Source organism: Megachile rotundata, chromosome 1, assembly GCF_050947335.1.
Source record: "Megachile rotundata isolate GNS110a chromosome 1, iyMegRotu1, whole genome shotgun sequence".
NCBI classification, from domain to species: Eukaryota; Metazoa; Arthropoda; class Insecta; order Hymenoptera; family Megachilidae; genus Megachile; species Megachile rotundata.
In genome coordinates this window covers 12,868,051-12,883,981 of record NC_134983.1, presented here as the reverse complement: position 1 = coordinate 12,883,981, position 15,931 = coordinate 12,868,051, and the positions used below count along the sequence as shown (strand labels likewise).

Sequence of the window (15,931 nt, the reverse complement as noted above, 5' to 3'; positions counted from 1 at the left end):
GACTTCACTATGGTATTCAACGTGGCAAAAAAACGAGGAGCTTTATGGACGAATATAAAATCGATCGTTCGAAATGTTTTGTATACGTAAAATAACGGAAAGTTTTATATACACGTTTGGTTGGACAAAAATATTTGCAAAATTTTTATTTCTAAATATAGCTTCGTAGGTTACATTTTATAAAATAAACTGTGAAGACATATAGTTTTATCGAAATTCATAAAAGTATTAAACTTCTATTTGCAACTTAATAAGTAGTAAAAGACAGTTCACTTGAGCATTCTTACTGTAATTCATAAATGAAAAATTATTTTAGCGTACTCAAGCACCAATCTAATGATTAGTACGTACATAGCTTTGAGGTTATATAAATAAAAATGCAATAAAATTGTACATGTAAATAAATTATTGCAAGTAATTATAACTACCAGAATGAAACGTTTATTTCAATGAAATGACGTCAAATCGCCGCTCAGAATAGCTCGACATCAAAACCATCATGAAATATAATTTGGAAACTTTCTAACTGGATTATAGATTCATCAACTGATATTTGTGTTTTCATGAAATTCTGATGGAGGCATTACGATTAATTGACGGAAGAACATGACGGACTGTCCTATTTCATATTCTCTGGTAACAATCCAGCGTTAAATCAGGAATAGACATTTATGTATGTTAGCTCTTACATGAACCTTTTGCATCTTTGATCTTTCCTTTTTAGTTACAGATTGGGACAGTAAATCTTCCACATTTCATACTCTACATTTCTCATATCCAGCTAAATTGATTCAAATTGTTCCTTCAATAATTTAATTTATTAGTGATGGATAAATTGAATTGAATTCTTTTATTCGGCGTAACAATGGAAATCTGTTATTTAATTATTTGAAAGAATAAATCATGCATTAATCTTGGTATTTTCATTTACTTCTGCTGTGTTTCTAAATATTTTATTTTAGTGCTATTACTTTTACTGTATAGTAAATTGCGAACAATAGAAGAACACATTGAAAATGAAGAATAATATATTGGTGGTTCTACGTTTTACAAGTGGAAAATTATAAATGATCAAAATATATTAACTGTAAATATTTGTATGGGGGATAGCTGACGTGATGCTGAATAAGATTTCCCTTTGCAAAAATGGGGTTTAAGGCTTCATTTTTGAATTATTAAGGAAAAACACGGACCAATTAGAGCGCGAGGATTACGCCCCCGCAGCCATTAGACTGGAGGGTGTCGCTCTCGCCGCGCACGCGCAATCCTCGCGCTCTGATTGGTCCGCGTTTTCCGCGTCAGCTACCCTCCATTTCAGGGACCTACACTACTTGTGACACAACCTGTATAATACGTTTGGATTGAATTGACTGTATATTTCATCTATATTGTATGCAAATATGTATAACAACATCCTTTTTATAATTTTTATAATATACTCTTATATCTTTCAGCATTACTTTTCTATTTCGAATCAAGATTGTTAGCAATCTATTGCGCTATTTGTATAATAGTGTGCATAGTACAATAATAGACTATTTATATTTTGCAAATATTGTATTAATGATATTTGAACTCTACCAACAGAATCTTGCATTCGATTTCATTCGAATTTGTAAACACATATTGAACTGGTTGCTATCATTAATTACACAATCGTAATTAAATAATTGCGATTATTATTATTTTAATAACGCAGTGGCGCAAATATTAAATTGAATAAGGTCATTATTATGTATTACAATAAAGCTTACCCGTTATGATTAAATAATCCTTTCTCGAATAAAAATTTCATTTATGTGCCTAATTAACATGTGAATTTAAAAATGTTCCCTTGTCAGAATTAAAAATTAATGTACACTCCCTTAAATTATTCAATAATGTTATTTTATTTACGTATCACTGCCTTGCAATTGCAACATGCATGTTATTGTTTAAAATAGCATTAAAATCATTATTATTTATATTATATTATTATAGTATTTTACCAGAAAAAAAAACGAACTCATATTTTTTATTTTGTACCATTTAATACAAAATACAAAAATTTATATTATTTATTGTATTTATTAAAAATGTAATTTGAATATAGAGATTGTTAGTCCAGACAGTAAGTTTCGAAAATTTAATTTATTACGGAAGTATAAATGAATAATAAATTATACGATCACTTAAGAAGTTTGTTATACTCCAACCCTATCGTAATACATCTAATATTTAAATGAATATTACCTAGAGTACTATACCTCTTCTGAAACAAAAATTATGATACAGTCAGATATTAATTATTCATCTTTTGTTGCTTTTAGATCCGAAATTTAAGGAGCCGATTGCCAATGTAACCGCATCAGTTGGACGAGAAGCAATTTTGTCTTGCCTGGTTCAAGATTTAGCTGGGTATAAAGTGAGTCAGCAAATTTTTATTGCTTATTTTCTTCTTGTTTTCTACTTTCATCGCTCTAAACCTGTCCATATAGTTGCATTATTAATCATCAATTCTTTCACTCTATAAAATATCATACTTATATTACTTTTAATTCGATAATAAATGGATGATTTCATTCAAGTGTTTTACTTTGATAACATTGAAACTAGTTTAAAGGAAACAGACATTTGTTTAACTAATAAAAAGTGATGGCTAAAATACTTAAAAATTTTTGAAAATATATTAACCCTTAATGGTCACACTGGGGTGCGAAACGACCCCCAATAAAATTGAAGGTAATTTAGGTTATTTTGCTTCAATTTTAATCGCTTTATATCCTGATAATCTGAATAAATTCCCTCTTTCAAACATCGGTACTTTTACTATTTTTTCCTTAAACTGTTATTTTATTTGTAAGAGTGCTTATCTGAAATTTTAGCTCTTTATATTAAAATCGGATAAAGTTTTGAATTTTTTTATGTGACCCGTCTTTCAATTCTTTTACGTTTCTGATTTTTGTTCAAATTCACTGAAATTCACCTACGAAATATGTTAAAACAACTTTCAAAGATTATTTATAATTTTTTCAAGTTAAAATATTAAATAGCTTCCTTGTAAGAAACATTTTTGATAGCTAAAATCTTATAAGTCGAGTAGTATATTCTGATGAAATGTTATCGTTAAGGGTTAATATATAATTCTATACGTATATGATTTAGAATATTGAAAAACAAATAGTATTATTATATGTCGGTTCTTGTTTCACCAAACCGCAGTAGAACCGTGATATATTCCTACCAGATAAATTCCTGATTGGAGCCGTCTGCTTACAAACGTCCAACACATGTGCACATCTATTGTTAGGTCTGGTTTAGTGTCATTGTATGGTCTTCGAATGAAAGAGAAACAAACGAGCAAGCGCGCGTGACATTGGCTGTTCGTAATTTCCTGTCCCGCCTTTGGAGCAACCAGAACAGGAAAATATCGATGTTCAACCGTATTTTGCTTCTGCATCGAGAGCAAAAGCGAACCACTAGTTTTCCCTGACACTTGTTGTAGTAAAAATGTCTGCTCTCTCGTGTGATGCAATCAGATTTTCGTTCGGAGTGTTCGGTTTTACAACAAATTGAAAACTCTCCATATTGATTGATGCGTGTTATGTATCTTTATTATATCAATTAAACACACTTCAATATTCTGAGTAGAATGACTTGTACAGCTTTATTTTTGATAGTATACAATAATTTTGTGCTGTAAATAACTGAATAATAGTTTATATCATACATTTTCAAAATAAAAAATTTTAACTTCTTTTTAAAATTAAATTTCTTAAGTGGAGGTATGAATAAAATATTAAATATGTTTATGAAATTAGAGAAGTTAAAGGCTGCTTCAAAATTCAAATGGGAACTGAAAAGTTGATATTAAAATTAAATAAAATAAAGATAGTAATCTGCAAATAAAAAAATGAAAAAGTAAAGTTCTAAACAAATACAGAATTAAGAAATATAAAAGTGACATAAAAACTTGCAAATATAAATTTGAAAATTATTAAATTGGAGTTCATTGACGGTTGTTCAACAGAACGTTTTTATTAGTGCTGCAATAATATTATAGAGAGATAACATGAAGGACTGGAATAATTAGCGAAGAAGTTGCCAGGAAATTTATCAGTATTCCTTTTGCTGTGTACATACTCCACGATAGCCGGTATCTAAATTACTGTAAGTCACTTTAAATGGCAATATAATGCTAATAATGTAGAACAACAGATAATGAACTTTCGTTTACGAGTTCTCTGTTGGGATGTTGATAATCACAGTGGTCAGGTGATCGATAGATTGTTTTCATTATTATTTATGTCTGTGTATAAATAATTATTGACTGCTGCAATAAGTGACAACTCTTTTAAAAATACATTAGTTAAAGTTTGCAAAGTTTTTGTCAATCAAAATAAAAAATTTTCCAGTTTAATTTGAAAATACAATATGACGATCATTTATTAATAATGGTAGTTCATAACATATTCCAACTTCACTAACAAAAGTCATAAAATTCTTTAATTCCTTAATTTCTTTCATCTCAAACTTACGTTTAAAATTTTTAGAAAAACTTGGTACACTAAATTCCTCTTAAATTGTGTAATATTCTTTCAGCAAATTTCTTAAATTGCAAAATTAATTGTTCAAAAAAGAAACTTTCATTCATTAATTTATGATGCTACATTTTTATAAGTCAGCGTCAAATCGCGACTTCGTTAAAACTTTTTATTGTATCGGCTTCTCTCTACTTTATCAAGCTAAATTACGGTAGCAACTCAGATGCATAAATGACGTACCAAGAGAATCGACCTGCGTCACTAACAAAACAAAAAATAACACTATCTTACTCCGATCTCTCCTACTCCACTTGCAGTAGAAGTATCATTTATCTTTCAACGTGTTCACTGCACCAGAGGTAATGGACATTTGTTGTAAGACATATTAAAACTTTAATTATTAAGAATAAGAATTTTCAAGTTTCAATTTACTATCGTTGCTCTGTGTTAGTTATTGCTTTTGTTGTTAGTGATTTATTAAGGCTGTTATTTTTATTTATTTTTAGGTACATCAGTAACTGAAAATAAAAAGGTTACTTTCATATACAACTTTTAGAAAATACAATAAGCAAAAATAAAAATCATTTTTAATAGAATATTTCTGTTCGAAAAATGTATCAAAATTTCAACGTGAATATAAATTTTATCAAAGTTAATAGTTTTTTGATTTTTAAATTTTTAAAATTTTAAAAATGTGCAACACAGGAAGAACATATGAAATTTCCAAAAAAATTGAATTAATTAATACCGACCTTACTGATCTTCAGAGTAGAAAGAATAAATAGAAACCTATATAAGACAGGTATTATATTACATACAACCATTTTGCAACAACGTGGAGACTTTTATGGACCCCGAATATTTGATTATTGAAACGAAGATCGATTCGAAACTATTCCGCGATAGACTAATATAACTCATTACATGAATAAGCATCTTAAAATAATTCTAGTCAAACAGAACGAAGGTTAGATTGAAGTACTCAGGGTTAATGGTGAATTTGAACCATCATCGACAACGATATTACAAGATCCGCAATTTATAGATCTCTGTAAACCCCGGATTGGCGAGATCAGTCGATTCGAATTAGGCAGATCGACAAGCTGTGTTCTCGAGACGGCAAGCACTCAAATCTTATCGGATTCCATCGTGACGTCATTCTTACCCTTCTTCTCTCATCCCCTAATTGGCGGATACGAAATTACTATCTAGATACATCTCCATTGGCAGATCTTCCGTTAATTCGTTCGAGTGAAATTACATTGTATAGGTAGAACAAAATTGACCGTCTCCTTCAGACGAGGACCCGTTTTTATCTTTCCTTGTAATGTTGCTAATTAATTAATTAACTGCTTCCCTACTGGACGAAGGGGGTTCTTGAAACGGGTTATAGTCAGAGTTAGGACGTCGAAGGGTAAAGGGTGGATGAAACAGAGAGAAATTCACTTAACTTTTTCGTGAGCGTTTAACGGGGTCAATGGGTTAAACAACCTTCCTGGATGTCTATGCTCTAGATTCCTTTTTGCTCGCAAGGTACTTTTAGTAATACCTACCTACTGTAAGAGAGGCTCGGCCACGTTTGAAAATATCAGCGAATGGTTTTAAGTAATGGTTTTCAATTATAAAGAGATGGAATATCATGAAAATCGTGAAGATCCATTACCCTCCGAAAGGTGGCTTTCTACAGACACCGGTTCGTCAGAAACAATTACGTCCCTTCAAAGAACGAACCCCGTCTCTTTAAAAATGACACTACCTTTCTCAGTGTGAAACGTTAATTGCCTTTATTTTAACGGAGGGAAAATTCTTTGAATGAGTCGCGTTCTAAAAGGAAGCACGCGAATTATTACGTACGGGTCCTTTGAAAAATGGTTGAGGATATGGCGAATATTGTTGCAAAAGAAATTCAATGTACCTTTGTTACAAAAGAAATTAAGAATTCGGATCAAAAAATACTGCTATGACTGAATGTTTACATTTTTTTGATAAAACACAGGTCAAGGATAATTAGAGAGTTTTAAAGATAAATTTATTTTACTCTTTGTTTATATGTGAGATCATGGGAATATTATTTTGCATGTGCGAATCTGTGGTTATAGAATATCGTGTCAAATCAATGTCTATTACTGTCGGAATAATTTATGAATGTCAATTATGGAATTTATCAAACCATATTTTATGACCTTGGTTTACGGAGCGAATATTTGTCTGAAATTCAAATATAGTTTGATTATCGCAGCTGTCGAACTCTCGAATGCGTAGAATAAGAATAAAAAAGAAACTGTAAATAAGAAAGATAAAATATCGAAACAAAATTTATTAACCAAATTCAGCGTACTACAAATAATGAATGAGTAATAAAATAAAAAGTGAAGTCTCTAGAAGTAACCAAAGTTTATTTACATAAGGGAATGTAAAGAATTTAGGCGAGGTCTATCAGGTCACTCTACCGAATCTCTTCGCTGTGTTCACTTCTCGAAGGTTTGATTTAAATGTTGCCTCACGTTAATTGAATAATGTGGTGGAGTTCCATCATGCTGAAACCACATGCACAATCCAAAGCAAGCTCCGTACCGAATCCGCGATAACGCTATTTCGCTTCCATTGAGTATACATTCAATGCGAAGAAACTCATTTACGTTGTCGAATGCTTGTAAATAATCGATGTTGACTTTACATCTACATGTCTTAAGAACTTATGTTGATTAGACATTTCTTATACTTTTCGGTGGGTAACTAATGAATCCTTAAATTAGCATTACTGTATACTGCATATAGTAATTCAAATTAATATTCACCCAAATGTTTGAGATATTATTTCGCGTTTAACACTAAAACTACCAAAACGGTCAAATGACTGCTTCACAAGTTTCGAACTATAAGATACATAAATTATTAAGATGCTTTTTGTGAAATCTACGTTAATTTTCATCAGGATAGAGAATTAATATTTATACGATTTTATGTTTAATCATCTATTTATTTATTTTTCAACTTCATTTTTAATTTTAGATTAAGTTCTCATACACTGGTAGGTTTAGTGTTAATAACTTTTTTTACAAACCACTCTGTATGCAAATATTTCTCCTTGTTTCGAATTCTGAATATTCTGAGAACGCATACTATTTGGATATCTGGAGACATATTTTTTTTTATAAAAATTTGCATAAACATTCGGGTGTAGAAATAAAGATAGGGCACGAGTTTTGTTATATTTAAGAAGTAGCCTGCTAATCTGATCATGCAGCATCGCGTGACGAAGAAGACGAATGGAACGCCTTCAAATTAAGTGGAATAGCGCTTGATTTTAATAAGATTTAAAGCAAGGAAGAACCTTAAAATATTAAACATAAATACTTGCAGGGTAATATTCCCGTATGTGGAGGATCTGCTATCATAGGAATTTAAAATGTCAAGTCTTTTGTTTTTGGGCTCCGCATACTTTTTACCTTTGTTAAAATACCAATTATAGACTTGATCACGTACCGTGATGAAAATGTTAGGATTTCTTGTAGAAAATGGCGATGTAAGTTTCCCACTATTTATCTTAATACTTGAATATGACTGTGTATTAAATTCATGTATGTACATTATACTATGTATGTCGTATGTATCTTCATTAGAGTAATCTAATATACAGTGCATTTAAGTACAGTATACACATTTGTTGTTATATCTCTTTGGTAAAAGATAGGATAAAACTTTTAAGAAAAATGTTGAATGGTACAATAACTATTTTTCAACATCATTTTCTTCGTGAACGCAAAGATGCACGAATTGCAAACGCACCTAAAACTGCTAATATGTAAAGTGTAAGTGTATTTAGCTTCAAACATTAGTCTAGAGAATGAGTATCCAGCTATCATTGAAATTTTCTTATTGACTATTGAATAAATTAACTTTGAAATAAATACGAAATACTAGCGTATAAGCTTAATACTAATACTACCTTTGTCACTATCGAAATGGTACAATTTTCTCCTCATACATCACCATTTTCCCCGAAGAAATTTATCAAGTACGTGGGCAGATAAGTGGAATAAGGCTACGAAATCCGTAAGTGGCCAAACAAATAGAGTAAGAACGTGAGTGCCTAAAGCGATCTCACAATTATGCAGAATAGCAGTAGTTCGTAATCCAGCAAGTGGAATAACGTTCGCAGCCAGACAAGCAGAACAAAGTCGGCGAATATTTGAAGGTACAACTTCACGTGATAATACATTACAACTTTTGCTGTCATAATATGACGTACCAAGGCTTCTCTTATATTACATCGTGACTTCTGCCGTCTTGAGAACGGGGAATCGTCTTACCGTGGCATTAGATTCTGTGTCGTAACTTAATGTTGTAAAATTAAATTTTTATTAGTGAGATTTGTAATACGGTACTAAATGAAAAATATACTTTTATATTTATAAAAGTCACAAATTTCATAGATTCGAATGAAAAGAGTTTTACTTAATTTTTAACTTCGTTAATGTATTACTAATGCGAACACAGAAACATAAATTGAAAAGTGGAATTTTCTAAGTAATTGATTTTGCAAATATTAATTACATAATTATATTTATTGTCTTCAGATAATAGCATGAAATTGTCAAACATAAATTTTGAAATATAAAATAAAAATTATTTGGGTAGGACATTTCTTTTTATCCAATTTTCTTCCTAACGTAGAGATTCATTAACAGATTCACTATAGGATTCACTAATCGTGATTTATTATTGCTATCAGTAACGTTTGCACGTTGCCGAACGAATGTTAGTAATTGCTCCTCGTTTAAATCAGAGTCGAAGAAGAGATCAATCTATAGTCGCTAATGTTTCTTCTTCACTTGCTCCGGTATAACGTCTCCATTTCCATATTTTCATATTGCATGAGAAATGGAAGAAATATATGTTACAAACATTGTAACAAAATTTATTATTTAAAATCAACTAAGAATGCGACTATCGTTAATAATAATTATGTAAGTAATAATCGTACAGAAAAAATTATATTATATGATGTGATTTTCAAAATTTCAGCAATGTTCTAATTTGAGAAACAAGAACAGCAAATTGCTACCTCCACAAAGATATGATACAATAACAATGATACGACAATATCTTTGTTTTAACAGAAAGATACAAATAGAAATTTTAATGAATGTGTTAGAAAGTTATATGACTTTACATGGGTTAAAGGACGGGAACAGCCTTAGTAAATTATGAAATATAAGCAGATTAAGGTCCCTGTGCGATTAAAAGGTTAAAGTATGTTCCATCCACAAATGAATTCTGTCCTCCAGTTAACCAAATTGCATTTGACAAAGAAAAATGATACCTTTGCATTGTCAATTTCATTGGATGGATCATTTATAAAAAAAAGACACGAGTCCTTCCGAGCTGAGAGATCAACCAAAGAGGCTATATTGAAAAGTATTTTCATCTGGTTAGGTTGCATGGCATGAAATTCAAATGAATGTATTTACAAAGACTAGAGGGCTAACCTGCGGCCGACATTACACTGTTCTAGACTGAAGGGATAGGATACCATGGTTGAAAGATGAGACACTGAAAAAGGCTGGATCAGCCAGTTTGGAATAATCGCGCCGTTTATAAGCCACAAGTGCGTCTTCTCACTCTTTCGATTATGCATTAAGATGATGGATAATAATTATGGTTACAGTAATTCACGAAAGTATTTGTTCACTATATTTCTATGCTCACTTTTGAAAACTAAATTTTATCATTCCTCCTAGAAGAATATTCATGTCGTAATAAACAGCTAGTTGACAATGAACACAATTCGGAACAATTTACAATGAGCACATTTCTCGCAATGAACATTTATAAAAATTATTTAATTAATCTACTGGAAATCTGTTTACGTACGTGTGTAAAGAAAATGAATGTATTAAAGTCCGTGTGTGTGCGTCGTAACGTCAGCAGTGACGATTAAACGACACGTGGAATCATTAGGATTCACAATAAGTGAATATAAGTGGACTGCATCAAAGAAATAAATTTGACTTCGACTAGAGTTTATTTTGCTATGTTGATGACTGTTCGAGAGAGTCTCTTCGAAGATGTTTTACATTTCACAAAAGCTGGGAATGGGTACAATTTTTGTGACATTGGTGAGGGAAAACGGTTTCTAATTTTCTATTGGTTTAGCTAAAATTCGGGTGGAGATGGAAATACAAATGACGTATGAAGTGGGTCTGGTTTTCAAAGTGACCGAAGCAAGTAGTAAAATCAAGCAATACCTCGACATGTATGGAAAATTGCAAAGAAAAGGCTACTACTAAGGTTAAAGATTCTGACAACCAGATAAATAAAAAAATACTCGCTTGAATGTAATGACACCACGAGTTTTACTGCTACGGTGTTGATTTGAAATTATAAATGTGAAGGAACGAAAAACTGTTAAATTATTGTATCGTTAAAAACTTGTGCTGAGATCTAATTTCTCTGTAATAAGCATTTTAATATCTAACGGTCCTTTTGTAAAATAACATTAGAATTCGAGGAATGTCGATTTTCTCACGGAAGGTTTGTGATACAGAAATCTGTGATTTCAAACTTCACGGATTGAAGTGTAACAATATTTCTTCAAGACGTATATAACTGGTTATTGTAGCTAGGATAGATGCTAGTATTTGGGGACAAGCGAGACTTTGTTATTACTCCAAGCTGTAATATTGGCCAGCTGGCTGGTCATAGCTTTTCTCGAGGTTTACGGTTCCGTTGCTGGGGTATCATCGTGCTTTGAATTTTAATTGCGAAGTTTAAGGGTGCCTTTGGGTCTAAGTATTCAGTGAATAGAGAGCGTTAACTACGATCTTGCTTAATTCAGGAATGTAGAGGGAATTCCATGGAACTTTGTTCCTTGGTTATCGTTTGCTAATCAGCGGCTGCAGTTACTCCATTTTGAAAGTTCGGACATAGTTCTATTAATTCTATCGAACTCATTGTATAGCAATTATAAATGTGTTTCATCGATAATTACTGTTGAACTTCAATATTTCCTAACATTCAACGATCCGACGAAATACCGCTTATGTATTTTATCAAAACAGTGAATGAAAGTAGTAAAGCAGTAAATAATAAATTTTAAATAATTTATGTTATTTTTATTTAGGAATATAAGATATTTGAAAACGCCAAAATTTTGTGATATTTAATTCAACAATTATACATCAAGTTTTCGGACATTTTAAATAAATACTTCAGTCGCTTGTAATTTTAAAGAACCTTTTGCGGTTGCATCAAGAATTTTTTGTAAAATTAATAAACTGACGTCACAGACGTTACCATGTTGTTATTTATGTATAAGAAATGTTACTCTTTCAGAGTTAATCTGGAATTATAATCCATTACCCCTTAGGAAACAATCGCTTTGGGACTTGTTTGACACACGTATGCGCGGCCATTTTAATTCATAATACATTATGGGATTTAAAGGCTAAGACTTGTGCTCGATGCTTTTAATAAGACCATACAGAATTTGTTAATCATTTTCATAACCAACTTCGTGATGTGCTAAGGGTAAAAAATAATATCTATTTCGTAAAAAACAATTTTAATATTTACATTAAAAGAAATATGCAAAAATAATAAAGAAAATTTATTAAGTAATGTATTAAATAAATTGCAACCTCTTTGCCGCGCAATATAACAAATATCTAAATATTTTCACGATATTTGATTGCGGTATAAGCGTGAAAAAAATATGAAACGTTAATGATCCTACATGCTATTCCTAGTTACAGTTGCATGATTTCGTATGTAATTGCGCTGACTATATCAAGAGTTAGTAACAGGTCTGATGTACGTATAATTGCATCAAGTTGTTCATTATTAGTACGTGAGAATACTAAAGCAATTCTAACAGTAACGACTGTATCAGGAGTTAGCGACAGGTCTGATGTTCATGAAGCTACATCAACTTGCACCTTATTAGTATGTGAAACCCGTTAGAAGAATTAGAGAGATTATGAGATATTTCCTAAAAGAATTATAGAAATTTCCTATCACTCGAAAATTATCATATCTAGTGCCTCTTGTGAAAAATTACAATATATAATAAGTTATTTAGTAAAAAAAATAAGTTTTAATAATAATATATGCATTTTTGAAAATACTTTATTTATGAAATTATTATTACCGTAATTTATGATACATTTGATAGTAAAATAATTCTTTTTTTATTAAATTATAACAAATATCTGCAAGATCGTGTAGGAAACACCCGCAATAGACAATTTAATTTATGCATGAGTTTTATAAATAAACTTTCCGTTTTCCGTATATTTTATTTCCATATCTGGGTCAAAATTACGTTACATCTACCTCGCAAGAGTTGAAGTGTTAGTACAATAATTAATGCGCCAGTATAATTAATTACAGTACATTTCACCTGCAATTAAAAAATTTTATATAAAATTAACGCTCTCGCTGATTTCAATTTTTTAACCCATGTTAATCATATTATTATTAAATCTGAAATTGTCCAATAATTAATAAATTAAACGGTGGAATACATTAAATGTGGGTTTAATTATAATTACGATTTATGTTCCCTATTTGCAATATAATCCTGAAGCTTTTGAATGTGTAAAATTTCGAAATTACTTTCGTTTAATTAAATTCTTCATTCTTTCTGTGTTCAACGATTCTTTGAAAAATTGATAACGATATAAGAATAAACTATATAATTTTAGATTGTATCGATTAAATATTAATTAAGATTATTGGGCCAACATGAACGTAATATGAAATCGTGAAATATAATTAATTGTTTCGTGACTCTTCCGAACGTGTTAATCACTAAAGCAAACGTATTATTCACCGTCTTAACTGTCTGTTTGTATAAAGGATTTCCAATTTTCAAGTTAATTCGCTTTCAATAGATTCAGAGCTACATTTGCCCCAACGATTCTATTGTCCGTTCACAATGCATTAGATTACTCCGAATCAATCTCTATTTGCAAACATCGTTTTCGTTTTGCTTCAATTGAAGAACATTCGACTCATCGGTTTTGGGGCCACGGATTAATCATGATTCTCTTTAAACGCTGATGAATCTATTAATCCTAACCTGTTCTCCGATTTAACCGTTTCTCGAGATCAGTCTATTGTACAATATGTACGTATAATATCGAATCTATTCTACTGTTAGCCCCCAAATCGAACATTATTCGAAACAATACCATACATGTTCATAATGTTGATCATTTCGACAAAATTGCAGTGGTCGAAGTAGACTAAGCTTTTGATAGTACCACTAAGAAATTTGTGTTGATCAACTGATCGTATGCGTCCGTTCTACTATTAACCCCTAAACTGAAAAGCATTTGAAACAACAGACAGATGCATAATTTTGTTGAAGGATTGACAAAGTTACAGTTAGTGAACTAATTTTTGACAGTGCTGTCAATGTCTAAGAAATTCTCTTCGCAGAGATCATGTTTTAAATAAATGGTACAGATAAGTCACTGTTATACGAGATCCACTTTTCCAGATTTATAATAATTAAATTCAGTGAAGGATACTAAACAGATGAAAACTTCTAGCGAACTCGTTTGTCCGTCTTTTCAGTCCTGCCAATTGTGAAGTTCAAGAAAGTTCGAAATAACGAAATATTGTCGCAATATATTTAATTGCAATGCAAGTTTCCATAACGTTATATTCTGTTAATACTTTAGTCTCGATCTACCCACGAATCTTTAATGCTGACGATGAATACTGCGTATTATAACGTTTGATAAAATGTTATATTGATTCTCAAGGTTGTCTCAGTAGACATCTTTGTTTGAAATTTACAGATGGCTGTAAATGACAGCTTTATACCTGCACTTTCATTGTTAGACTCGCAAACACATCTTGCGACAATATTATAAGTTCAGCGTTATTCGAGTGATCTTGAAATACAAATACGAAGTAAAACAAAGACGGTTGAGAACAACGAATAAGTTTTGTTTTAATGAAAATCCATTCAAAGATTCTGAAGTCAAAATTTCGAATGAAGCAAAGATATTTCTGAGGTAGTTAATGATTTTGTAATAACTTGGTCATATTCGAAATTAATTTTTAATTTTTATTCGAGTAGTACTGAATTCTGAGAATAAAAAAAGAGCAGTTTTAATTTGAGTAAGTTAATAAATATAAGTACAAAGTTTTGTGTAATAGGAACAAATATTTTGTTAATCGACATTAAAGTTAACATTGATTACAAATATTGATTACTGAATCAATATTGGTATACAAATATTAACTAATTATTACATTCAAACAATCTAATAATACTCAAATACAATTGTAATATATTCTGCTATAGAAATTATAGTATATTACATTCTTGAAGTTGTACATATTTCAATTTTTCTAAATTATAATTAAATGTTACGTAAATGTGAAAAATTTTTTTTTGTTTAATAATTCTTAGGAAACTATAAATTTCTTATAGTACAATTTTTTGGTATGAATTGTGTGAAGTAATTGATAAAAAACTACAAATTATTCAATAAAACTAGCAGTTGATAATTTATTGATTTTATGAAATCTTTTCCTGCAAACCTCCTAAAATGATTTACTTCCACAGAATTCTTAATGCATAGTATCTCGAATATTTATACCATCAGAAGTTTGGAGAAGTTCCTAAAAATAATAATCCTTTCCACAAAAATTTCATAAAACAGATGTTTTTTTAAATGAAAAATTTAAACTCGAACAAGATAATATGAAATGTAACTGTATTTCCTCTTTATTTACCTAAACCTTCATATTATATCTAAATATTTAACGTTCAAAATTTCCACTCTTCCAAATATCTGAATTAAAACATTTGAAAATTTATAACTTTACAAATTTATGAATATATAAATTTTTATGTTCAAAGATTTGAAATTTTGTAAAAAAATTTGCTGATTTCTGTGCTTAATAATAATAAACCAGCATCCATATGCGTGAAATACGCGTGTAAAGAAATATCACGGTTCATAGAAAAAGGGGGCAATATAATGAAACTTCACAGTAATCCTCGTACAAAGTGTGTCAGTCATTGCAGGATTTGTATACATAGAAATCAGCCTCTATTCGACCAAATCGTGGAAAAGTTACTTTCAGTTATATTTTAAACGGTGAACTTTAGTTTCTTGTTTAACAGCTCGTAGTTTGAGGTTAGCTTCGTTCATCTGTAGTTGTTGGTGATTTACCTGATAACATTCCGATATCAGAAGATACGCGAACATGCTTTATTATCCTGGAATCGTGTTTATGAAACATTCGTTATTTGTTTTGATGAGTACTGTTTGTAACTAAAGTTTGACGCAACATTTCCTGAATATTCTGCATATTCGAATGAATAGTTCAAGGACTTGCTAGAAAGTTAGTATCACTGGTACCTTTGAAGGCGAGTCAAA

The 15,931-nt window shown here is 30.6% G+C and overlaps 1 protein-coding gene across 2 annotated transcripts in view; it reads left to right on the top strand.

The window, feature by feature from the left end:
- LOC100875784 (neurotrimin) overlaps positions 1–15,931 on the top strand; it is a 247,487-nt gene that overhangs the window by 140,113 nt on the left and 91,443 nt on the right. For both annotated transcript variants that reach the window (XM_012280657.2, XM_012280658.2), the window contains exon 2: positions 2,310–2,404. In XM_012280657.2, coding sequence (XP_012136047.1) covers positions 2,310–2,404 — 95 coding nt within the window. The remainder of the gene's footprint in view (positions 1–2,309; positions 2,405–15,931) is intronic.